The sequence below is a fragment of the Embiotoca jacksoni genome, unplaced genomic scaffold (genome assembly GCF_022577435.1).
Source record: "Embiotoca jacksoni isolate LCO1_2020_lvr unplaced genomic scaffold, fEmbJac1.0.p SCAF_44, whole genome shotgun sequence".
Taxonomy (NCBI): Eukaryota; Metazoa; Chordata; class Actinopteri; family Embiotocidae; genus Embiotoca; species Embiotoca jacksoni.
In genome coordinates this window covers 757,187-784,398 of record NW_027185397.1, presented here as the reverse complement: position 1 = coordinate 784,398, position 27,212 = coordinate 757,187, and the positions used below count along the sequence as shown (strand labels likewise).

Genomic DNA, 27,212 nt, shown 5'->3' with positions numbered 1-27,212 from the left:
AGGAAGTGACCATATTTGGACGAGCTGGGGGAGGAGCCAGCGGCGGATCTGACCGATCTGATCGGAAACCTGACGATACTACGTCCCGCCCACCGATAGCTGTAACCTGACTGCACCACAGACCTGTCAATCAAACAGACACGCCCCCAAAAACAGGTCTTCTTGAATCTTCTTTTCTAATGAATGAGGGATTATTTTCAGATGGACCTCCAGAAAACTAATAAGAAGGAGTGACTTTAGCTAACAACACCGAGATAACTGATGGACACATTTGATTCACTTTGGATTTGATGAGAGAAGTTGAATGGGAGTCTATGGAGCCGGAGGCTTTTTGGAGCCGACCTCTAGTGGCACTCGCTGGTATTACAGCTGAAGACACTTTTGGATCGGAACCATTTTACAGAGCTGAAACTACGAACTCTTTTATATCCAGTCTGTGGTTGTTCCCGACAGAAATGAGTGAAAGTCAGCGGCTGTGGAGGAGCGGGAGCAGAGTGTGAAGGCTGGCTGGACAGAGGCTGAGGGATGGTGGTTGGCAGAAGGAGTAGACTGGTGAAGCAGGCAGATAATCGTGGAGACAGGGAACAGGTCTCAGCAACTCAATGGCTTGAATCACGGTACATTGACAAACCGGGGATTGCGCGATGAACCCGCAGGGACTGGTCATCAGAGAGGTGAGCAGGTGTGTAGAAAGAGAGGGGATGACGAAACCACAAAACACAACACACCACGCAGGCGACAGACATGATGGACTTCAGGGAAAAGTGATGTTCTTACAGCAGCAGCACCACATACCTCCTATAAAACATATTTATTTGTTTTTGTAGCAAAACAAAAGCAGGATTCACCAAAGTTACCTCAGTTCTCATTAGTATCAGAGCTTCTCACCCTCAGACATAATCCACTACATTAACACCATTTCCAAACATCTGCTGGAGAAGTCAGAGGCGATCTGCTGCCTCTTCAGCTCATGCCTCTCTGGAAATGTGACATGATTACATACAAACACCTCCAGCCAATGTTCCCCTCTGCCTTCATTAAAGCGCAGCACAGAGCGCTGCTGGCAAGGTGAGTCGACCCGGCTCCGCCCCCACCGGGTCAGCCCAGGCTCGCACGGCCCCACGCGATTGGCTCAGAGGGCCGTCCGTCAGCGCGAGTACCGGGTCAGTGTGGGTTCAGACGGGGAGCAGAAATGACCGCGTCTGCCTGCGTGGATCTGCGGCTCAGAGGAGGTCTGCCATGAGCTGACAGCCAGTATGTTGGAGGTTTATCATTAGCAGTCTCCAGACGGCCGGCCGACCCCTCCGGCCGGACAGGTGATCTCGCCCGGCCGTCTGACTCAACATATGCCCCCGTGGAGCTTCAACACACATATTGTGCCATCATTATTTCATACCTAGCAGGAGCATCAGTGAGCACAGCCCAGATTTAGGTGCAAACGCAGGCTGTTGTGAAAAGAGGATTTTATTAGGTGGGAGACGGAAACAAAGTGCAGAAATCTGCAACCTCGTATTGTGTAGGACATCAATTGAAATACAGTTTTTCACACAAGCATTTACAAAAGAAAGAGAAAAAACTGGATATTTTTGTCATTTAGATAATCTCCTCTCCACTGCCAGAGTGCGATCTAGAAAGATCAATTATTTTCTGATCACCAACGTTGCAGGATCTTTGTACTGTCTACTTCTCTGAACACAGAAACCCTCATCACATCTCAGACCATGAAAATGTTCCAACATCAAATGTTTGTATTATGTATGTTGAGGCCACTATTTCCTGTATGTATATATATATATATATATATACGTCTCATTTAATTCCAACGTTTTTATTTGAAGTTTTATTTGAGTCTGTAGAAACAGTGTGAAACAATATTTGGCTTTGTTTGGTAAGCTTGATAATAATTTCTGTATCATCCTTATTAGCGATGAATGAAATTTGCTGTCAGTCTCTGACAACATGATTTCTTCTGACATCATTAAACACTCGACCCCGCCCACACGAGCGACCTCAGACCAATCAAAACTATCCTTACGTGTGTGGGCGGGGTCGAGTGTTTAACACTGGTTGCAGTGTTGTAGCAACAGTACAAGATCAATTATTGTGATTGGCTGTGAACATTTAAACAGTTATGAGGCTCCGCCATTACTTGGTCCATTTTACCTGACTTCACTATACTTAGTTCAAGTTATGGCAGAATGAAACATGCTTCATCAATAATGTAGGAGATATAAGTCATTTACATAAATATGACCAACTAAATGCTCATAATGCCTAATGAGCCATTTCTTCACGAGATTATGAAACAGTATTTTGTTTTATAATTATTACTGATTCATTCAAGCAGTATTTTGATGTTGCAGCTGGTAGAAGTGGAACTTTAGACACTTTTGTGGGATATTGTGTATTTTTTGTATAGTAGTGCAGATTTGACATATGCAGACTGTTATAACAGGTATTTTTAAAAATGAATATACTATTAAAATGTAAAAAAAAAAAAATCATGCTACAAACTTTTTTTTTTTTGGGGGGGGGATAAAAGAAGCCTGTTTCCTTAAATGGTGTGTAGCCAATAAATGACCTAACATCTAAAAATTAAAAAAAAAAATTAAAAAAAAGTTTACAAAAAAAGAATTTGCCTCGTTCTGTTTGGCACCACAATGTTGGAGGTTTAGTGTGCAGCCCTGTTGTTGTTCAGTCAACGCGTCATATTTTGTAAGTAAAACCTTTTTTATGTGAAATCTTAACCAGCCAAGCTTTAACTGTAAAATAAAGGCAGTAAAAACACATCAAAACTCCATTATCTTTACTGTCTACTTAAGTTAGTTGACTTTAAGCCTTTGTAAAATAAGACATTTTATTGTCTCCTGGTTAATTCTGATCAAGTTTTATGTTTGGACTTATATGTTCTCTCTTGAAATAAGTGTACACCATCACTGACACACAGTCTAATCATCTTACAGGCGTCCTAAATCTTTATCAGCATATACAGTATAGTATACCGGGCTTTAAAATTCACAGCGAGCTCACAGAAAAGAGCATCAAGATAAAGCTCTGAAATCCCAAACCGTCGAGCTCTCCTAATCCCCCCACCTGCATTTCCATCGCCGTCGCTGAACAGCAGCCCTCCGCATCGCCTGAGAAGGGGATTTAGTTGTAATGCTCTCAGAAATACAATGCATAAAATCAAGTGTCAACTCTAACAAGCTGTTCTTAGGGCGGACGGGCTGGCCTCTGGATCCGACAGGGTCTGGGCTCCGGCTTTCAAAGGTTAGCGGCTGCACAGCGTCGCAGCATTTGATCCCACAGTTACCCAAATTTCAGAGACAACTGTGCAAATCGGGATAACCTGGGAAGCCAGACGGGCTTTTCGGGGGGCAACAGCTGCTTAAGTCCATTCACTGGCTGCCAGAGAAACTTTATCAGGGGAAGTGGAGGTTGAGATTTTATGGCAGCTAAGCCCCCTCCATCAAATTGCGAAAACAGAACCTTGTGGCACAGCTCAGGATGGATTTAGGAGTTTGCTCGGTGTTTTCTTGGCTGTGAGCGTTAATATAAAAATAGAAGAATGCAAAGACCTTCGGGTGCTGTTGTCCTCGTGTGCCACTTTTATTCCAAGCGGGATGTTAGGTTTCGGATCATCACAAATACAACAGTGAAGTATTTTCCTCCCAAAAATCATAACTGCTGCAGCGACGCTCACCGTGCAGAGATGCGAGTTTCACCAACTTTAGTCAGAAAATAATCGTTTAAATTCATTTCTTTTCTACAGATCATCGAGTTTGTCTTTTGTATCTTATTTGTTAATTTCTTTCCTGCTAAAATAAAGAATATTTGCAGCGTCTAAGCTTCTTTAAACACACGACATCTTTTGGGTAATTCAGCTGCTTTATTCTTCTCTCAGATGTCTTTTCATCTCCAAACTATTTTGTTTGTTCTCGTACGACAGTGAGTTATATGTACTGAGCACATTTACATATTGCATGATGTATAAGCTTGAATGGCAGCGTGGTATATGAACACACTCCAGTATGAAGTCATGGCAATTAAACAAATGAGTGATTTTTTTTTTAACAAAAAAAACACTGAAACTATGTAAATACTTTCTGGGAGATAAACTGAGCATCTCTGTGGTTCTTAAATGTTTTGTTTTAATTTATATTTTTTTGTCTTTAAATTGATTTTAGTTTCTTTTTGTTTAACTTCTCATGTCATTTATTTTGCATTAGATGTTTTTGCAGGCAGTCAACTTGTCTTCACTAACCGCTCTTTGTCTCTTTTCGTACTCAGTTCCACATTTCTGTGTTATTGCTTAGTTTTATAACTACGGAAAATTCATCAGACATATTAAGATGAAGTATGAAGAAAGAAACATTTTCCAAGTAATTAAAAGTCCACATCTTTGCTATACAAGCCGCCTGATTTTGAAAGGTTTTCTTTGCATTGAAAAATGAGAAATATTTAAAATAGCAAAATGTGGACAATGTACTGTAGGAAGGCGACCGGTCTATTTCCATGTCCTCTCCGTGTGAGCGCTGATGTGGCTCAGAGAGCTCCACTGGTTCAGAATCAGATCTGATCAGTCAGGCCGTGAGGTTCAATCCTGGATTTGAACTGCAGATCTTAAAAAATATGGTTTGTTTTACAAACCTGAGGTTCATGTTTCTGGATGGTGGGAGGAAGCTGGAGAACCGAGAGAACCCACGCAGGCACACGGAGAACCTGCAGACTCACACAGGAAGGCCCGGATTCGAACCCAGAACCATTTTGCTGTGAGGCGACCGTGCTGACCACTGCGCCGCCCTCAAAATGCTTCTTATTACATTCAAATTCAATTCAGATACGACGACTTCGTGCAGCTCTGAAATACATAAACATGTTCTGCATCACATTTACATCCATATTCATTTTAAACACCTTGTTTTCAGTGTTTGTCTGTTTGTCAGCACAATTCCAGAAGCATCGGCCCGGTTATCATGAAACCTGGTGGAAGGGTGCAGCACGGGCCATTAATAACAACAGAGCATCAACAGTGAGATAGGACATTTGGAGTGAAGTTCATTAGTGAAAAAAACATCAGCCATTCTAGAAATAAGAGGACTCCACATTCACAGCCTCCAGTGATCCTCTGAGAAACACATGAACTCACTCAAACTCAAACAGCAGCAGCTCTCAGGGACAGAAGATTCACAGGGGAGAAGTGGAACCAGTTCAAGTCTAACATTACCACAACTATCATGCAAATATACTATTAAATGCAGGAAAAATGTCCTTATTGTGAAGTTCCCATTTTCATGGCATTGCTTCAGTCTTATTATTTGATATATGTAGATATGTAGCAGATGATATTTGTGTTTTCTGGTTTTTAAATTTGTTGTAAAATATTTTCCACTTCCAAATTCTGTACATAATAAATGGACATCTGAGATGCAAGACTTTCAGTTGGGCACAAGTGTATTTGAACTTACACAGCAGAATGTGAAATACACACGCTCTGTGCTGTCTAGGCGTGAAAGTTACACGTTTTCCTTTAGTGGACGAACATGAAACCGACGGCATGCGTAGAGCCGTGTGAGTTACAGGAAAATTAAACTTATAGACTAAACTAGTGGTTCTTGAAACAAAAAACAACTAAACAAAAACGTTGTCACTTCCTGGGTTCGAATCTTATCTTCCTGCATCGCAGTCTGTGAATAACACGACCAAAAAATGTATTTAGTCGCCTCAGTTGTGGCGCTTTGGTCACATGACATTTACGCACATGTAAGTTTCACGCTTTCAAAATGTGTAACTTTCACGTAACTTTATTCTAATAGTGCGCTATTAATTTATGCCTGTTTGCTTTTTCATTTTATCATTTTTTCTTTATTTAAATTGGTTTTATTTAATAATTACTTGATCTGTTTAAATATAAATATTTGAAGGAATATATGTGCAGTACTAGGAGAGACTAAATGCCTGTGCAGGGTCGGCCCTGATTGGTTGCTGTGTTGTCGGAGGGTTCAGGTTAAAGGCCAGCTCTCACATCAACCAGTAGTGTTGCCAGATCCATACAACAGACCCGTGGGCCGGAGGAACTGTCGTCCTGCGCCGGACTTCAGTCGAGAAACTTCAACTTTTGCATGTTAAATACTGAATTCAGATTTCCACCGTGTGTTTTGTGCAACCTGCTGTTTTTAAAACAACACAGTCAAATCTGTAGCTGCTGATCTCAGCACAGCGAACACAGCAGATACAGCTGTTTGTGTAATGCTGAATCCTAATGTCTCTGTGAACCGGTCAGTGATGCGCTTAAAGACAGGATTTAGTGAGTGTGGAGTCATCCTGTCTGTGACACTCAGAGGACGTAGTTACACTTCTTCTATTTTAACCAGTCAGCAGTTAGAGCTTTCAAACATTTAGTGAGCGCAGTTTTAGTCGTTTTTTTTTCTTTCATGCAGCTTTCGTGTTTTTGAGAAAATAAATCTGTAACCAAGACTTCAGTGAACTAGACAGGAAACGATGAGTCGATGACTTTGTATTGCTCATCAGTACATCTGCTAACTCTGAGTGTGTCTGTAGAGACACATTTTTTATGATCTTTTAATATGTGTTTGTAGTTTTTTTTGATGATTGTTTGAAACATCAGAAAATAAAAGCAGATTTGCATCACAATCCCCCAAAAACTTCCAAACTTTTATTTTGTCTCAACAACATGAAAGTGAACGAGGTTAATGTTATGATTTTATATTAGATAAAAATGTTACAATTGTCAGAAACTGGCTGTTTTTATTTGATATGTTACACTTTTATTCTTGTTTATTTGTGATTTCTATGGACAATAATTCTACACTGCTTAAAGTTCTTGTATGGATGTTCACATGTAAGCTGGTGACTGCTGTTAGGTTGATGTATTCAGCAGGAATAATATTTATAACACTCTGATGAGCAGATGCTGTTGCTGAATAATTGATATATATTTCTCTGACTACTGCTGTACTTTTATTTTAGATAAAAATTGCAGTTTCTTTCAAACCTCTCCTGCTTTTAAATACCTGCAAAACGTTACATATACATTCCTGTGATCAGGTTGTAAATATTAGACATAAGTGAAATTGATGGAGCTTCTTTAGTTCGCAGGAAAAAAAAGCAGTTTCAGTAAAAGTTAAACTTCTGTTCAGTACTGTAAGTCGAGGAAAAGGTCTAGTTGTGTTGACAAAGCAGGTTTGATCATGATCAGAAGAAATCTCTATTGTTGCACACACAGTTTATTCCTCAAAGTAACAACTTTACATGACTGTATTTCAAAACACATTTGTGTGTCTGCACCGAGATGATTTTTGGAACATTTTATTCCCAGAAACGACATCACAACCTGAAGAAAAGTGTTTTTTTTTATGACAACAAGGAGAAATCACTTTCCTGTCTATTGTTCAACATGGCAAAGGTTGTTTTTTTATATACAGTGTGGAGATACACACACACACACACACACACACACACACACACACACACACACACACACACACACACACACACACACACACACACATACCTCAGCTGGCATCTTGTCACAGCATGCAAATGTGGATAAAGCAGAAGGTGTACGAGCGCATATTTTTACTAAATGCAAGACCTCATTTTTGGGGCGTCGGAGACCTTGAAGGGATATTGTGTGTGTGTGTGTGTGTGTGTGTGTGTGTGTGTGTGTGTGTGTGTGTGTGTGTGTGTGTGTGTGTGTGGTGCCTCCGGTGACTGACTTCACAGGGGTGGAGGCTGCACACTGTCCACTGTTCTGTCCACACACACTCTGTATAATCACGTTCCCTGTCGGGCCCTATAAATCTGTAAGGGCCCAATTAAAGATCGCCTTTAGCGTGTCCACCCCTACCAGCACACACGTGTTAGAAAGAGAGAGAAAAAAACACAACCCCAAAACACTGCTCGCTTTTTGTTGAATGTATATTTGACACAACAGATTGCAGTGTAAAACAATAACAAAGATTGTCTGACTAAAAATAAAAACAGTGTAAAACCCAGAAAGAAAAGAAAAGAAAAGAAAAAAAAAAAAAAAAAAAAAAAAAAAAAAAAAAAAGCGTTTGGGATTTTGGTTGCGAATCACACATGTGCAGCTTGTGTGACTCCAACCTGAGCTTCAAGGTGCTGCGTGAATATAAAAAAGTAGAAAAAAAAAAGATAAAAAATTGAAGATAATAAAATGATACATTAAAAAATTGTGCACATTAAAAGAGCTGATAGCAGAACACAGTGCATGCAAATCAAACTGAAGCTGAAACCTTCTTTAAAACTTATATTGAAACTGATGAAAACAAAAAGAAGTTGGCTGATGTGACTAAATGGTTTACAATTTTTAAAAGTTGATTTTTGGTGTTTAAATGACATTAAAATAACTTCATTTGTGCAGAAATACAAAAATACTTATTTTCATCGAAGGCATAAATTTACAAAAAAACAAACTTTTTTTTTAAATGTACAACAATCGGTTAGAAAATGGACTCTATAGCGTGATGATGATGTGTTCAAGGGACACAGTGAGCGTTACTGGCGGGGCGCGTGGTGTTGTGACTGGTATGTAAATATCTCATTAGTTCGGGTTAATAACATTCCCGTGCTCTCGGTTGCAACATAAAGAAGACGCCATCTAAGTGCTAAAAATTTGCTCGTTCACGGCGCGTCCAGAAAGAGCCTGATGAGCCTATTAAATGTCAGCCTGCAAAATTATGCAAGAGGCTAAAAGCGTTTAAGTCGGACATAAATACCAGCGGACCCCGAGGATTTCATGTGGAATTATTTACGTGCCCCCCAATCGGGACGGAGAGCAAACAAAGGAATAATTAGCCGGCCGTGATGCTCGCTGCCCGTCTCCTGCACTCCTGCGCCCACCGAATGCGAGACACTCACCCATTCCTCCTCAAACTTGATGGTTGTTGAACTTATTTTTAGTGTCATTTGATAAGCTTCCCTGCTTGCACAGAGACATCCCACTGACCCAGCCACTGGTCATTGTCTATACCGCTTCCCGTCAAAGCCGGCACGCTTTGTCAGGTTTCGACTCGAATATCCATTTTGCATCTGAAGTACGGTATCCGAAGTGACTGGATCATTCGAGCCTTTTTCTTCAGCTGCTGCCCCCTTTCCTCCCCCACAGTGTTTCCGCTCACACTAACATCATTTGGGATTGGCGTCATGACAGCGCGCTTGAGAAATCCACAATATATATAAATATATATCCCCTGCTTTTTGGGTTGAGGGAGTCGGGGTGGGAGGAGGGGGGGACATCATTTCTGCAAATGAACAATACTTATCCGTCCGTCGCATCCGCTACTTTGGGTTTGCGTTTTGGACGCGGCGCACCGTCACTGTGGCGCCGTGTCCTCTTTTTTGCTGTGAATAACGCAGTAATAGGTCATTCAATGTCAAAAGGCATAAAACAGAGACAGCCAGGTCTTCACAGGCTGCTGCTTGCTGTTGCTTTTAATTATTTTAATTAAACTTTGATATTCTGGTACCGGGAGAACTAGCGGGTCGTGACGTAGGCCGGGAGCCCTCGGAGGATTGAGGCGCAGCGTCGGGCGGCGTATCTATATCTGAAAAGTCCTAACTGATAGGCCTGTTTATGGGTTGTGATGTGCTACGCCTTACTGAGCAGAGAGCAGACTGCACTGAAAACAGGGGCAAAAAACACCAAGCGCCATGTCAAGGTCTTCAAGGCATCAATCCCTCAAAACTAGCTGGAGCTCGTGGTGGTCAGGAGGCTGTCCCGCGGTCCAATAACGCTCTATTAATTTCCTTTATCCCGAGTGCATAATGAAAGGAAGGTGTCTTCAAAAAAATAAAAAATAAACTAACTAAAGGGCAAAGTCTTGGTGCCTTCCAATACCTTGGGGCATCCTGTCTACAATTTGTCATGCGTGTGCACTTCTCAGTGTTAAAATGACAGGATCAGCCAGTCAAAGGGCGGCCGGCGGGCACGAAGCGCTGCTGAAGTTGGAGAGGAGTCGTGATGAGACATTGCCAAAAGGCAACGGACTTCTGCACTTGTGAGGCCCACTGGGATTATTCCGACTTCCACGCCAAAGGCAAACAGCCCCTTCCTCCATGGTTTTTTTTTAATATTTTTTTTTAGATAGCTTCCGTCTGTGTCCATGAAATTAGGTTTTTCACAGAAGGCACAATATGGTCAGAATATGTTAAGCCTTTGGTGCGCATGAAAAGCTAACCGAGTCTGAGTGCTGAGTTCTGGGGCGCCGGGACGGCTGCTCTGACTTCTTTTTAATAAAAAAATAAAAAAAGATTTGGTGTGAGGAAAAGGTGGTAAATAAGTTAAAGAATAAGAATATAAACATTTCAAGGCGTGTGCTTCAGAGGCCTCGGCGTGAAGAACCCAACCGAGGGGGAAACTTTGTGCACAGAGGGAACAGATAGTGGTTTCAGCTGCAGGATTACACATCTTCAAAGAAAAACCTGAAGCTCTTCTGTCGTCCACGGCGACCAGCTCGGTGGTCTTCACACAGTCGCTTCTACTGATGCTGCACACGGCTGAAATTAATACACCGGCCCTGAGAGACACACAAAGAAACACATTCAAACTTTTACAATCTACTTCATATTTCACTGCAGGTTTTCAAGTAAAAAGGATATTTTTTCATATCTGTTGATATTTCTGTTCAGATTTTTTTACATGAAAATTTGACTGAAAATGTCCTTTTCTTATTAAAATTTAAAATAAATGTATGTATATGAAAATGAATACATCATCAAGAGTAGAAAAAAATAAAGTTAAAAAAAAGGTCTTCCCAAACAAAACAAAATAAACCAATAAAACAAATGTAAGGAAACAATATTCATCATAAATAATCAGCACACAAATATTTAAAAATACTGGAGCTCACTGATAAATCTATTGAAACATATTCAGGACAAATAAAACGACACAATTCAACATTCATCTGAACATTTTGTTCCAACGACAATCAAACGAAACATCAACTGGTGACCTGCTGCACATCTCTGTTACAAAAACCACACAGATCTGAGAGAAGTAGGGCTCCTGTGTGTGTGTGTGTGTGTGTGTGTGTGTGTGTGTGTGTGTGTGTGTGTGTGGTGCGTGTGTGTGTGTGTGTGTGTGTGTGTGGTGTGTGTGTGTGTGTGTGTAGCCTCTCCTTGCAGCAGCCTGTTCACTAACAGTAGGCCGACTGGCACCAAGAGGGAGCTCTCACACAGCGAATCCCCAGCAGCCCGTCGGCCTTCTCACACACACACACACACACACACACACACACACACACACACACACACACACACACACACACACACACACACACACACACACACACCTCCGTGTCTCTCTGTCTGCTTCCTGTAACCTCATTCTGACATCATAACACCAATTCTTTCTACTTTATTCATTAAAGCTCGTCTGTAAATCCTGCTGCATATTTTAGAGAGCAGCCAGCAACAGATATAACAACAGGATTACTGTTAAAGGATGAGTTCACCCAAATCACAAGACCAGACATTTCCTCATTTACTTCTGGTTACATCTATTCATGCAGGTGAGCAATGAAATGAGGGTTTCTACAGACTTACTGTCCACTTTTCTTACTACAAAACATTTCTTGGCTCAACGTAGTTCCTCAGACATGCTTTAAAGTAGAATGTGTTTCCTTCTCGTTTGGGTGCAATGACCCGTTAATACCATAAATAATGTCCAGTAGACATGTCCTCTGAGATGGGAGCAGAAACACGGATACAAACTCCAAAACAAAAGCCGTCAGTTGTGTTTCAGTGACTGAGATCCGACAGCGTGAGCATCCGTGTCACCACGCAGGTGAAAGGTGAAAGGTTAAAGGTGAAAGGTTAAAACAAGAACATTTCTGCAGGAGAAGCAGTTCGTTGGCGCTGCAGGTGCATGGCCCAACTTCTACCTGTGTTACTAAAGCGCACACGTACAGAAGCTGCCTTCAGATGGAGAAAGAAGCTCGTGGCAGGAAGTGAGAAAAGACTCTTAGTGGTGCATCCTGGATAAGATGGTATCATAAAAACAACAGAGACTACAGCTTTCCATTATGTCATCAGTCCACAATAATCATACAAAATACGAAGGCTTTAATAACTAATAGAGCAAAAGGTAGAAAATAAATCTGATCACTGCAGATAAAGTACAATAAGAGTGACGAGAAGAATCCCGTTGATGTAAACCTTCAGAGTGTGAATGTGAACGTAAACTGGGCTTCTCTTCTCTGGGACTCTGATTCATGTCCAGGAGCTCACAAGTGTTTGAACAAGTACAAGTATTTGTTCAAGTGTCCACACACTGCTGTTCTCGGCCTGTCTCGTCCCAACAGGTGACTCCGGAGAGACAACATCAATAAAGCACGCGCACCATTTAGCATGTCGTGGCCACGACTCGTTAACTGGGTTCAGGGATGTAACGGATTATTGTGAGTAAAAGGGAATAACAACGATATTGATTTAGTATCTCATGGCCTCAATTTCATAATTCAAGCGCACAATTTAAATTGCATCTCTCTGCACGGCTCCTCCGGAGCTCCGGAGGTGACTTCACATCCACAGAGACAGTTTGCTGCTCTGATCTCAGTTCAGGTGTCGTCATTCAAAACCCATTTTCAACCCATTTGTGGTTTTGTTTTGTGTGTTTTCATACATCCAACATTCATAAACAGCACAGCTTTGGCCCTTAATGATATCTGGATTTCTGCATGATGAATCTGCAGCTGGAGAATCCAACTGCAGAAGATGATGATTTGCCAAGTGGCGGAAGAAATGTAGGTTTAAACTGTGGTTTCAGGGTCAGAGGTCACCCAAACCTTTTCAATTGTTTTAAAATAGCATTTAATTTGAGACGAACCGATTCATTTGCTCAACCAAATTTGCATACGTGCTCACATTTGAGCAGCACATGTGCTTCCTTCTCTCAGAGGAAACAAAAGCACATTCTTCCACACACAGTTCAGGTGGCGCGTCCTGTCGAGGTGTTACGGACCGAGATGAGGGGCGGCGGCTCGGGGCCGCCGGCCGGCTCGGAGCCGCCGGTGAATGTGGAGCTCCTGCAGCCAGTTCCTGTGCTGCCGCCGCTCCGACTGTATCTGCTGTGCAGGCTGGCTCCGGAGCAGAAGCGTACACGGGCCGACTGTGACGAGGGCTTTAGAAAAGCTGGAGAATCTTCCATTCCTCATTATTTGGCAAGGCTGGTGGGTGTTTGGTGGAGGGGTGGGGGCTGCGCTCCATCTCTGCATGGTAAGCCCCTCGACGTGTACCCTCTGCAACTAATCTCACACAGTCAACAAATAAGGCACATCAGATGCTGTTTTGGCCACGGCCATCAGAGCGGCTAAGTTCAGTGGATTTTCGGGGTTTTACGGCGCGGGGGCTCGGCGAGGGAAGAAGTGCTCTCCGCGGTGGCAGAATGGCAGGCGAAGCAGGGGGATCTGATGCGAGGGCGAAGCAGGTGCAGCACAATACGCTCCAACCCATTCCAGCTCCCCTGGTCCCAGATGAACGGGGCCTGACTTGGCAGGGAACGCCGCCTTGTAACTGGGCCATGTTGGAGGGACGGAGGCCCACCTGGGCCACCCGGAGCGCCACAACAATAGTCTGGATACGTCAGCATGGCATGTCAGTGAAATCACATCAGTCGGACGGCAGCGTGACTGCGTGGAGACGGGGAGATGAGTCAGGTGGGGAGATGCAGAGGTGAAGAGACAGGAGGGGGGGCATCAACCGCAGATGAAGATTGGGATTAATAAGGTTCATTACAGACACCCCACTGACTTTTTATTGAAATTAATGGAAATATATATATATATATATATATATATATATATATATATATATATGATATCATAAAAAAATTGATTACAGCAGCATCCATTCTTAATATATCATCTGGAAGCAGAAAGATGCAGCAGAGGGATGAAATATAGGCTTTAATTAATGTTATCAATATTTTTACTTTTTCAATGAATAGACTTCTAATCAATTAAAAAGTCAGACTATAAATTACTGCTCACACTTCAGCTTTAACTTCAGATAGTGAAATTAATTTGTTGACTTTATCCAATTATTAGTGTAAATAAAGATTCAGCATATGATGAGATGAGATTTTATTTGACAAACTATTCCAACTGATCAGTTCTTAAAGCTATCTATTTTCTCGTCAATTCGCTGGCTGTTTAATGCACCACTAATGGAAATATTTCCAATGAGCTCAAAATGTTGGAGAGCCAAATATTAAAAGATCTGTGCATTGTTTATTTTTTTGTGTAGAAGTGTTAAAGGAATTCTGCTCTGAGCAGCTGAAATAAACTTCCTGGAAGTGTTTTAGACGTGATCGGAGCCGCGGCCACCGACGACGGCGGCGTGTTCGCGGCCTCGCAGCGTGTTGACAGGAGCTGCAGAGGGCCACGTTTACCCAGTCCTCAGACAACATGTTTGTCACTGGGACTGTTGGCTTGTAACTTGAGGCAGAGCTCCAGAAGTGAACTGATGGGTGTGTGTGTGTGTGTGTGTGTGTCTGAGAGTGTGTGTGTGTGTGTCCGAGAGTGTGTGTGTGTGTGTGTGTGTGTGTGTGTCTGAGTGTGTGTCTGAGAGTGTGTGTGTGTGTGTGTGTGTGTGTGTCTGAGAGTGTGTGTGTGTGTGTGTGTGTGTGTGTGTGTGTGTGTGTCTGAGTGTGTGTGTGTGTGTGTGTGTGTGTGTGTGTCTGAGTGTGTGTCTGAGAGTGTGTGTGTGTGTCTGAGTGTGTGTGTGTGTGTGTGTGTGTGTGTGTGTGTGTGTGTGTGTGTGTGTGTGTGTGTGTGTGTGTGTGTGTGTGTGTGTGTGTGTCTCATCTCAGTGTTCACACCCTGAGCAGCTCGAGTCCCCCACAGCTGCAACTCTCAGAAGATCTCTGCTGCTTCAGTGAGACTGATGCTGGATAGACTTAAAACTAAACGCTCACATTTTTGTGATTTTTTTTTTCTTGCTATAAAACACGACAACAAAACAGAAAGATTGCAAATTAATGTCTGTTTGGAAAGATAATCTATTGAGGAATATTTGTGTTTCTATTAGTTGCGTTCACAACAATGCTTTTAAGATCCAACTACCAATGGACTGAAACACCCAAAACCCGACGACACTCATATTTTCCATCTCCTGTAGAGGTAACAACGTCTGCACCTTTTGTCTGATGTCACAAACTGGAATATTTAAGGTCCACGTTTCCATTTCTGGACTTCAACAAAGGCTTTAAGGTTGTTTGAAAGATGTCACATAACACCAGCGAGCTTCCTGGCTTTAATGATAAACTCCACTGTGTTTACACTGCAATTATTTCCACAGTCAACTATATTGTTTCAACTGAACGCACCTGTTTAAAAGGATTAGGTTACTGAAAGCTTAGTTCTAAACACATGATCTGAAGTATGCACTTACCAACGTCTCTCTGACACAAGTGGATGCAGCTGAACCTGAAATGTTTGTAAAGGTTGCTGCTGGACACCTTTTTTATTTCACCAGAGAAATGGAGGCTCATGTTTTCTATCCGATGGAGGACGGAGATCAAACTGCTGATTCACCTTCACGTCAGAACATGGTCACACGAACACAACCTGTGGGTCGTTCTGGTGGTTGCTGGGATTTGATGTGAAGTAAAACTCAAACCCTGAAAGTTACGCTCCTTCACGTCTAAACGTCCATATTTCTGACTTTCCTTCAATAATTAAGTCAATAATTGAGTAATCATCTGTGATTTATAAACTAAACAAAACCAGGACTCATGTTTGCCTGTTCATGTCGCCTGCTCAGAACAAGTTGGAGACGAGTCTCCACCACTGATAACAGGAAATAAACACAGCTGATGGAGAAGCAGCTCCTTTCCAAATGTTTGTATTGGCTTGGTGTATTAATTGATTGTATAGTTTGTCACATTTACAACATCAAAGACAAAAAAGATGCACAAAAGAAGAACCAATTTAGGTTACAGAACGAATCTCCCATCTGGACTGGAGTGTGAGAACACTTGCAAGCATGAGAGTTGTAATCCAGTTGCAAGATGCTTATTTTGCAGTGATAAGCTTCAGGCTTTGAAAGATTTTATTACCAGAACAGACTTTTTTCCACATTAGAGCTTTGCAGCTATACAGTAGCTTAGTTAATCTAGGGCTTACTTAATCCAACAGCAACACTCAACAGTCGTTATTCCAACACTCGTCTGTGGTTCTGATGAAATGTTAATGAGTTGAACAGCATATTCGTGCTCAGACAGTCCTCATGTACTGCTGATCATCTTACATCTGTTACGACAGTAATCACATCTGGATGCTGCTGCTCCGTTTCTCCTGACCAGGTAAAACAAGTTTTGAGTTTAACAATCACAGATCATCTACCATCATTGAATATGTTTAAGATCCTAAACCTGGATTCAAAGCCGCATTAAAAAAAACATATAGTGACAGACATATTCAGGTGGATGTGAATCAGGCAGTTGGTCCACGTCATGACACGAGCACCCAGCGTCAGTCATAAAATCTAAAAGGCACTCGGATTACCTATTAATTAATTAAATCACACATAAAGGCGTTTAGTAATCTAGCAGCCGTGTGAGAAAGGTTAAAGCAGGTTACACACAGCAGCTTTAATGACTGGAAAGTAAATGATTCACCCTCAAAGCTCCCAATGCACTTTATTTATTAACACCATCAGTTTATTTATTAACACCATCACTTTGTTTATTAACAACATCACTTTATTTATTAACAACATCACTTTATTTATTAACACCACAACGTCAGTGATGTTTGGAGCACATTGCTCTTCATCAGTGTTGTTAATAAGTAAATTGCATCTGGATCTTTAAGTGTGAATCATTCACTTCTGTTCACTCCTCAACATGATTCCAGCTCCTGGTTTCACTGTATTGACGAGTGTTTTTTGTTCCCTTTGATGTTTAACTAATTCCAGTCTTTGACGTCGATAAGATGCAGCATTTTCTTTGGTTCTTTGACATATATCATTAAACCTCTTCCTACACTGGGCAGCTGTTCTCCCAATACCAGGTGAAAAGTTATCTATAATATTAGTTACTTCTTCACAAGCTGTTTTAACACCAGCCTGTGGAGGCCGACTTGTAATGCCATAAATTGGCTGATTACGAGCAGGAACCTCCAGACAAGTATGTCAGTTTCCTCCTGTGTGAAGTTTGAGTGATGGTGACGGTCTCCTCCTTCATCAGTCATTAGAAACTGACAATACGCTGCACCACAGCTGTTTTAAAGATGATGAGAGGAACTGATCTGATTGGCTAGGACTGAGGTTGGCTGTGACACACCTTCTGATTATCTATTCGCCCTATCCGCCAAAAACGTTGGCCACAGCTTCATGCACTCCTTTCTTACAAAACTTAGACCTGTGACGTGATTCAAGGAAATGGAGCTCCTTGGCTTTAAGTTGAGATGACACACTCGGTCAGATGGCTATATATGGATTGATATATATATGACTACACTGAGACAGTAACCATGTAGCGGGTCAGGGGGTCACTAAATATTCTGCTGAGGGAGACGTGGCCGAGAAAGCAGCTGGAAAAACAAAAAAACTTGACTGCAACGAAGCCTCAACCGAAAACAAGAACTGCTTAAAAAAACACCGGCATGTGTGTTTATCTCCATATTCAACACTCAAAATCTCTCAATGTGTTTTCTCATAATCTGATAAATTAAAAGCCAAAATTACAGGAACTGAAGCTTGAATCTGCTCGTTGAAAACACCAATGACCATGGTTTCAATGGTCATTTGAAACCATGTGACCATTTAAAATAAGTACATACAAATAAGCAACTTTCTGAAGGAAAATACAGGCTTTATATTGTGACATAGAAATAAAGAAAAAGAAAACGTAGAAGTCACTGACTCCCTCAAGACTTTACTATATTTATCATCGCCGAAGCAAGTATTAGAAAAAAAAAGTGTGAACTCTTCCTTTAACGAATTCAAAGTGCTCCAGTCTGACAGAAGCAACAGACTTGAGCAAGTTAAAAAACAACTCCACACGGTGTCATCCTCCCCTCCACGTCGCCGCCTGCCGAGCCTCCGCCACCAGACATGTGTTCTGTTTCACTCCCGTGTCCTCGGCCACATATTGAACACATTAAAAGTTCAAGTTGCAGAGAGAAGCACAGCTGCACCGGGACAGAGGAGAGAGCCAGAGTGTGAGCAATCCTCCCTCCACGAGGCTGCTGGCCCTCTTCTCACAGCCCCTCGTCCACACACACACACACACACACACACACACACACACACACACACACTGCCCACACAGCGCTGCCATCTGGCCTGCTGGGAAATCAGAGCCACCTGAGACTCGGCCAAAAGCATGATGCTCGCTGACAACTCGGGCATTTCTACTGATTGTAAAGAGATGAATAAAGATTATACGAGCACATAAGGTACATCGGAGGGAGAAAAAAAAACAGTTACTCCCTTCACGACTGTGAAGTTTAGCAGATATCTTGGAAGATGCTGGAAAAGCCGTCATGCATGCTGGAAAATATTTTTTTCAAAAACTGTGAAAAGTTTAATATTTGTAATATATATGTTTATATTATTTACACAGGTGCACCGGGCTGTTTTACATTCTGTGTATAATCCATGAATTTACGTTATGCTTTACTAAAAACACACATCGGTCCAAATATATGGACAGATGATGATTGCACGCATTTTCAGTTTGTGCTTCTCTAACAGCCTCCACTCGTCCAGTTTCACTCTTTCCTGCAGATTTGGGAACACGGCTGCAGAGATTTGTTCCCATTCGGCTTTAAACGCATCGGTGAGATGCAACATGGATGCTGGGTTACAGTTTAGCTCACAGTTGGTGTTCTATTAAACCCGAAGGTGTTGGACGGGTTTGAGGTCAGGGCTCTGTGCAGACCAGTGAAGCTCCTCACAACAAACACAGAAAAACATTTGTTTATGGACCTGACTTTGAGCTTTGGGGGACTGTCACGTTGAAACAGGAGAGAAACAAACACAAACCAACGTTTGCATCAAATATCGCTGTAAACTAAAGTTTTCACTTCATTCAGGAGCATCGGACAAACCGTGAAGAACTGACCCAGACAGAAACACTCAAACTGTACATAGAAGAGTTCGTAGCTTCAGGTCTGAAAAATGAGTCTGATGCATTCAATGGTTCAGAAAAAAAGAGCAAAGCAATACCAGCGAGTGCCACTAGAGGTCGGCTCCAAAAAGCCTCCGGCTCCATAGACTCCCATTCAACTTCTCTCATCAAATCCAAAGTGAATCAAATGTGTCCATCAGTTATCTCGGTGTTGTTAGCTAAAGTCACTCCTTCTTATTAGTTTTCTGGAGGTCCATCTGAAAATAATCCCTCATTCATTAGAAAAGAAGATTCAAGAAGACCTGTTTTTGGGGGCGTGTCTGTTTGATTGACAGGCCTGCGGTGCAGTCAGGTTACAGCTATCGGTGGGCGGGACGTAGTATCGTCAGGTTTCCAATTAGATCGGTCTGATCCACCGCTGGCTCCTCCCCCAGCTCGTCCAAATATGGTCACTTCCTGCTCTGAACTGCTCCGAACTAGTAAAGATGGTGACGGACAGAATCTGAACTGGAGGATTCATAACGTTCACAAACCAACGATGACATCACTGGTGGTTGATGACATCACTGATGGTTGATGACATCACTCACGGTTGAATTTTCACATATGTTGGGTCATGTACTGTATGTTATGAAAACTGTAGTCCCAGAAAGCCCAATATCAAATTCAAGTAGAACATTTTAAATCTCTGTGGTTTTAATATTCACGTGTGTTGTCATTTTAAACCAACGGAGAATAACTTTTCAACCTCATTGACTCTTTGAATCTCAAGCAGCTGGTTTCAGGTTCTGCTCATGAACGCGGTCACGTACGAGATCTTCTTCTAACATATGGCAATTTTTATGTTCGTGAAATCTGCGATGCAACTTTTTCTGACCACAGATATTTTTGAAGTTACCATCCCGGATGTAGTTGTGACTCTCGTTTTGTCTCCTCCGGTACTTCTGCCCAGTCCTCTACAGACAGATGTCTATAGACCTGCTTATTGATTGATCTCAACTGAAGTCTCTTCTGTGTGCTGATGATGTCCTCCCTTTATTTATTGAGTCCAAGTGAATGTTTTTGCCCTCGGCAGAATTGGTCAATGTGAGGTTGACGTGACCTTGACCTTTGACCCCCCCGCCCCCTCAAATCCAATCAGTTAATCCTTTTGTTCATCTGTTTGTGCCGATTTTAAAAGGAACTCTTGAATGAGTTCCAGAGATTCACGTTTATGAGAGCGGGACGGACAGACAGACAACCCGAACGGTCCGGGATGCTGCAGCTCATTTCATCTTCACATCGTCTGTTTGGTATAAAACTAATATAACATTTTTATTGCTTGTTCATAAGTCTTAAAATCAGACAGCCCTGGTTGTTCTGCTTAGTTGATCTGACCAGCAGCTTTTATCTGTTCCTAGATTCAGACTCGCTCTCAGAGCTGACTGGACTTTCTGAGGGAACAAATATTTACAGAAAACATCTTTATTCCTGCTGGCATTTCCAGATTAAGTCCAATTTCAATTTCAATTTCAATTTAACTTTTGTCTGCATTAATCATGTAAACCCTTGAGTGTTGTTTTGGCTTCATATTATTTTCTAATTTTGTTTTGTTCCTCATTTATTCTTGATGGTGTGGTTGATTTCAACTGTCTGACTGTTTCTATTTGGTCTTTACGTGAGCAGCACTTTGGTCAACACATGTTCTGTTTAAATGTGCTATAAAATCAAAGTGACTTCACTTCACTTGACTTCTTGTTCTTCGAGTCGTGTTAAGGAACCCTGAAAAATAAACGTAATCAAAACCAACGCAGAGCTTCAGTGAGCGAATAATATGCACAATCTCACCGAGGACCGTCTGAGACACTGGGGGTCTTCGGTCGGAGCAAAAAGGTTTAAAACATAATTACTACTTATGTTGGCAAAAAGCAAAGGCTACTAATGTACAAGTAAAAAGCGTGACGTCATATCATGCCTGTCCAAATACTAAAAACAAATCATGAGGAATATACACTGAACATCACGTAAAACCAAAACCTGATCAACTTCTTGCTGGAATAAAATACTGAGGGACCTGGAAATGTCCAAAACAATCACAAAACAACTGAATTACAAGACGGCTGAACTTGTTCAGTTTGTTATGTTTTCTATGTTGAGATCCTATTCTGTCTGTCTGCAATGATTCACATTGTTATAATGGTGTTTCTGCATCGAGCTCTCATAAGAGAGCCGAGACACGTTTCAGGGCTCTCAGCTGGAAAACATCTCCAGGTTCCCTCAGTGATGTCACATCTGTTTGGATATTCTTTACATCTACAGTCCATTTCTCGTCTTCCCTGAGCTGCGCTGATGTACTGAAGTTATTCAGTATTTTTGAATTAAAGAATCCTCCAAATTTTGCTGAAGCTTATTTTTCCCAGCTAAGTTTAACCAACAGCACGCCGATGTACGTTCATGAAATACATTTAAATCGTGCACACGAGATAAGAACAGCCCAGTATGAAGTTCACTGCACCTGCCTCAGGGATTATTGTTAGTAAAAGGCAATAACGATGATGTTGAGAGCTTGTGGTTGACATTGTTAGCAATTTGCTCACTTTGAGGATGCTATTGACTTTATAGATGATCAACTGACAGTTGAAGCAGCTGCAGTTCCTCCTGAGAGGAGACAGACCGATGTGCTCTGCTGTCTCTCTATATATATAAAATCATATCTTGCACAAGTAGGAATTAAATCGTGCACACGATTTAAATGTTGTTGTTGTAAATTCGTTGCTGAAATACGTCCGACATTTATCAACGTGGAGTCTGAACTGAAGCCACGGATCTGCGTTGCAGACTGTAACTCTGCGTGGGTTCAGTGTGACGGCCGCATGTATGTATGTTAACATCATAACATGGTGAAGATGAAACACAATCTGGTTGGTCAGCAGCTTGTTTCCTGTTTCGCTGCTGCAGCTCCGTTGTTGCAGGGAGAAGCCGTATCTCCTGCAGTACTGTAGGTGCAGCTGTTTCCTGCCTGGGCCTCCGTCTCACCCCCCCCCCCCCTCCTCCCCCCTTCTTCCTCTCTGGTTTTGTCAGAGTAAGTGCACATCATTGGCAGCTAAAAGCTCTGGGCACCGTCCCTCTGGTTGTTCCAGAGAAATGCCAATCGTTTTGGCGTCGACGGGGCCCTCACAGACGGCGCATGAAGGCACAGATGGCACTAATGGACGAGCAGAATCCAACTGAGGGACCAGGACAGAGCCACACCGGAGCGCCGTCCAAATAACTGTAGTGTGAATGTACTGTATGGCCAACGCGCCGCTCTGCTCTAGCGGGGCCGGTGCCACGGCAATGCGGCATAAAGAATTTTAAATGATAAAATAATCATAAGAGAGGGAGACCGTGGGAGGATCGGTGTGGAGCGGCGCCAGCAGGATCAGACAGAGGAGAGATTGTTCTTGGGTTGATATGTACTGAAGTGATTTAGACAGGCCGCGTCCAATTCAACCCACTTCAGTCAGACAACTGGGTTCACAGCTGACGGGCTGACGGAGACGCTCTGTCTGTCAGCGACGAGGCGCTCCGTGGACGCCACCTTCTCCGGCTACAATGCTGCTTCTGTACGACACCAGAAGCAGCTGATGGGCCGCTTCGGGACCCGCGAGGTGACAGACTCCCGTTTCCACGTCTCATTTCGTCACCCTGATCTTTCCCTCCGTTTCCACGTGATCCCACCCGCCGCACCATTTGTTGTGCAACGCATTCACAAAACCGCTCCTGTGTCCGCCGCTCGCTTTTTTAGCTCGTAGTGCTAAACAGATGCTTGTAGGAAGAAGGAGTCACACCTTGCGGCGGTGCCAAGAGGCGACTGAAAACCTGTCGGGAGCACCGTGTTCTTTTGATGAAAAGTTGAAATACTTCGAAGCGGTCACGGTACTTTGTGTTTGAGCCTTTTTTCAGCCTTCTGTGCCGTTTCTAAAAATGCACGCAACATTCAAATCTGAGTGGAAAGCAGAAAGGTGGGCAGATTGGAACGGAAATTATAGCACGGCATTTTAAAACGAGCAAAACAGCAATATATAGATACAAGTTTTTCAAGTGCAAGTTGGGAACAGAAAACAGAGTCAATCTGCAACTTAGGAGTAAAATTCTTCATAACACTGAGTTGAGTTGATGGAAACTGCAGCAGCACCAGATTCTGCAAAAAAACCCACAACAACCAAAAACAGTCCGTTTTTCAGCGGACACGCAGCTGTTCAACGTCCCGAAAGCTCAACATGCTCCGAACACCGACTCCCAACACAAACCAAAAATAAAGCGGGGGCCATTTGTTAATTTTTCCTCTGGGTGCCACAGCGTATCAGCGTCCGCACGCAGCCGCTGGGCTCATCTGTACTTTTAAATTAAGTGTCATCGCCGCGGCCGTCCTCGTAGAGAAGCCGGCGGAGACGCCACAAACACTCCCGACCGAACCCAGAACATAAGCTCACATCACGTCTGCAGGCCGCCGCATCAACAAGCATCTTTTAATGCTTAAATAAAGTATGTGCAGCCGGTTAATGTTTGTCTCCGGTTCATGCCGAGAGGAAACGACGTCGCTGTTTCTTCAACTTCAGAGAGTTTAGATACTTTGGTGAAACAGAACAACCGATGAGGATAAAATGGATCGACAGCATCAGCATTCGATTCTTCAGCAGATTTAAAATAGTGAAAAATGTGCCGCGTGACAAACAAACCAACAAAATATCTTCTACATTCTGGACTTCAGATGAAAACTGCTAAATGTTTGAAAGTCAGCAGCGTAACAACAACAACAACGCTTTAATCAACAGTTTCATTCACAGTGTAATTTCTCTTTTTCCCATTTTTAAATTAAGTGTGAAGGTCAATATGTTTTAATTTCTGTTGCACGTTGTTGATGCTGAAAAATCAGCTTCTTCCCTAAAACACTGCAAAAATAGACGTTAAAAAACAAGAAGAATAAAAAGGAGAGAAAAATGCATTTAAAATAAGTTTCTAATCAAGTAAAGGCGGTCAATGTTCGACATGTTCGACTTTGACTTTTACAGGATTGTATTGTTTTCACAGTAAACGCATGTTGGAGGAATCAACATTCACATTTCTGCTGTGAACAAACAATGACGCCAAAATATTTGGACCAAACCAGGATGACTGAGACGATGATTTACATAATTAATAGATGGTTTTGTACAATAAGCCTTTATGTGAGCGTCTTCAGCTTCAGACAACCACGAACATCTCACTCGTTTGAGTCTCAGAGGAAACACCAAAGTTTCTTTCCAAACACAAATATGTTAAATATCCATTCTGGCGACACCCTGGTGCCTTAAATTAATCTGTCAATATTTTAAAACCACAGATGATTCAATCTTCGCAGGCCGATTTGTAAACAAAGGTCTTACGATGACTCATTAGCAGCAATGTGCTTTACTTTGATGCCAGTCGTGTTTCTGTCGGAGTGAGCAGATATATTTTCAAGTGTTGAAGATCTCGTTTTGGAATCGAACTCCAGAAATTGGCCTCGATTTTTGGAAAGTGTCCCTTCAGTGTGTGTGTCGGTGTGTGTGTGTCGGTGTGTGTGTGTGTGTCGGTGTGTGTGTGTGTGTCGGTGTGTGTGTGTCGGTGTGTGTGTGTGTGTCGGTGTGTGTGTGTGTGTGTGTGTGTGTGTGTGTGTGTGTGTCGGTGCTCCTGCTCCCTGCATGGGTCCCCCTCTCCCCCCTCCACCAGCGGCATGCTGGACGGGGTCACATGTGATCTGCTCTGAGCGGAGATGCGGGCCATGAGACAGGGAGGGCCAGTAATTGGAGTGAGCTGTCAAGATGGGGCGGTGTGTGTGTGTGTGTGTGTGTGTGTGTGTGTGTGTGTGTGTGTGTGTGTGTGTGTGTTGTGCACGTGCCAGGGCGGCTCCCCTCCTACAGGGTGCCACATATTAAAGTCCCCTATGAGACTAATGCAGGAAGAAACGGTTTTGGCGCGGTGCCCGTTGGAGGTGAAGGGGAGGCTGGTTGGGTCGACCGTGTCCTGAACGTGTGTGGAAAGAAGAAAAATTCATTTTCATCAATTTAATTTTGAAATATTACGTATTATTTGACTTGGTTTGCAATAAATATTTACATTTTTGGTTGTTTTTCTTTAAAAAAATGGAACCACAAAAGCAACCTCTCATATTCTCACCATTACTGAATGATTAATCCTTCATTAGCGAGCGACAGATCATAGCCCTCCTTTCTCTTCTAACAGTTCATCAACTAATTAAAGATGCAGATTTGCAGCTAATGAAACGCCAAAAACATGCAGCGCCTTCCTGCAGTTGACATGATTAACTACAATTAAAAAAAAAAAAAAAAGGTAGAACAAAAGCATTAATGGGAAATTGTTTCTAATCACAGACACAAAGGCGATAATTGCGTTGTGGGCTGATGACTCAGTTATTATTAGTTTCTCTGACGACTGAGGTTTATTTCATCGTCAGCGGTCGGTGGACATCTGGAGTGTTCGTGTTCGTGTTCGACAGACAGAAAAGTTACTTCAACACTTTTCAGCATTTTGTTATTTGGACTTTTTAAAGCTTTCCTCTTGATTATTTTTCCTTCTGATAGTCATGATGACACCTGTTCTTCTTCTACTGTTTCTTCCCCAAAATATACAATTTTAAGATGTGTGTTAATATCATCTATTTGGTTTTATTGATCTTAAATGTGCATTTTAACTCACAGATGAGTTCTCCATCATTACATTACATTTTTTCAACAAAAAAAAAAATAGACCAAATTGAAACTTTGAAACACATGATTTCATTTGACAGATGCTTCTCATGACTTTTTTATTAGTATCTTTGCTTGTTAACTGTGTGTTATTGTGCTGTATATATTCCAAAGGTGTTCTGCTTATTTAGCAAAGCTTGTGGCTGATTTACACTGAAGGTTCTGGATCCGTAACTCACAACCAAAACCTGCCTTCATGTGAAAAGTTAAATCTGATTTTACAGCAAAAAAGTCCAGCTTTAAATCTCAGCTGGAGGAAAGTTGTAATTTATGAGGCTGTAAAGTAACCGGGTGGAAACGGAGAGCGAGCGGCGGCGGGTGGAGCGGCTCGGCGATAAAGCATCTTGTTAGCTCTACTGAGGAAAATATGCTTATCAAGCCGCATGTTAATACGAGCAGTAAATAATGTGATCATCGGCCAGTGATGCTGGAAATATAACAGCGTGGCGGAGCCTGAAGCCACGCTGGCTGCAGCGACGCCTTTTCTCTCCGTCCTTTTGGAAACTGGGCTACAAAGTGTGAGAACTGGGTTAATGTGACCTGAGCACACAAGACATGAGCTGCAACACACACACACACACACACACACACACACACACACACACACACACACACACACACACACCTCAAACAGGCAGGACACATGAATACAAATCAAAACATGATTACGTGTTCTGATGCCAGAAAACTAAACTTAATAAACGAATCGTTTGGTTCCACTGTGAGATTTCTGAATCTGAATGATTTAATATCGAGTTGTGGGACATATTTTGGATCAACTGTATATGTTAAGACCAGGCAATAATGAGGTGTTACTATTAATCAGTCCCTCCAGGAAATCTTGCAATTGCAATAATTAACGCAAATTCAAGTAATATTTGCGGGAGCTCGGAGTTTTTATAAATTCCTGCGATTTTTCTGCAAAAATTTAATCTGTGCTAAAAGTATTAAAACATAAAGTAAATCTTTTCAAACAAAACTCTCTTCATTAACAACAAGAACTCCTCATTTCAACCAGAAAGTCTCTGCTCCTGTTTTCATCTCCAAATAAAACTCTGTTCACCGGAGGAACAGGAACGAGAGGAGAAACAGGAAGTGACGGGGTTTGTGGGAAATGTGTTCTTCACATTAAAATGATGATTAAATGTTTGTGATCAAAGGAAGTGATTCCATATTACTGGATGTTAAATGAGTTTTCTCCACACGTCCAGTTGTCAGAGACGTCTCTTTGTTGGTTTCATCCAGCAGGTCTATGTGTTGAATGAACATGAATTAAACAGCATCTAAAGCTCTTATTTTGACAGCTGATGTAGTCCTTGTTTCTATATTCCAGTCACAGACGC

At 42.2% G+C, this 27,212-nt stretch overlaps 1 protein-coding gene across 1 annotated transcript in view; it reads right to left on the bottom strand.

The window, feature by feature from the left end:
* Positions 1-7,452: 7,452 nt before the first annotated feature.
* Positions 7,453-27,212, bottom strand: part of antxr2a (ANTXR cell adhesion molecule 2a) — a 77,810-nt gene continuing 58,050 nt past the window's right edge. The window contains 1 exon segment of the mRNA XM_069169360.1: positions 7,453-10,559. Within this exon segment, the coding sequence (XP_069025461.1) occupies positions 10,521-10,559 (39 nt within the window). The 3' untranslated portion in view covers positions 7,453-10,520.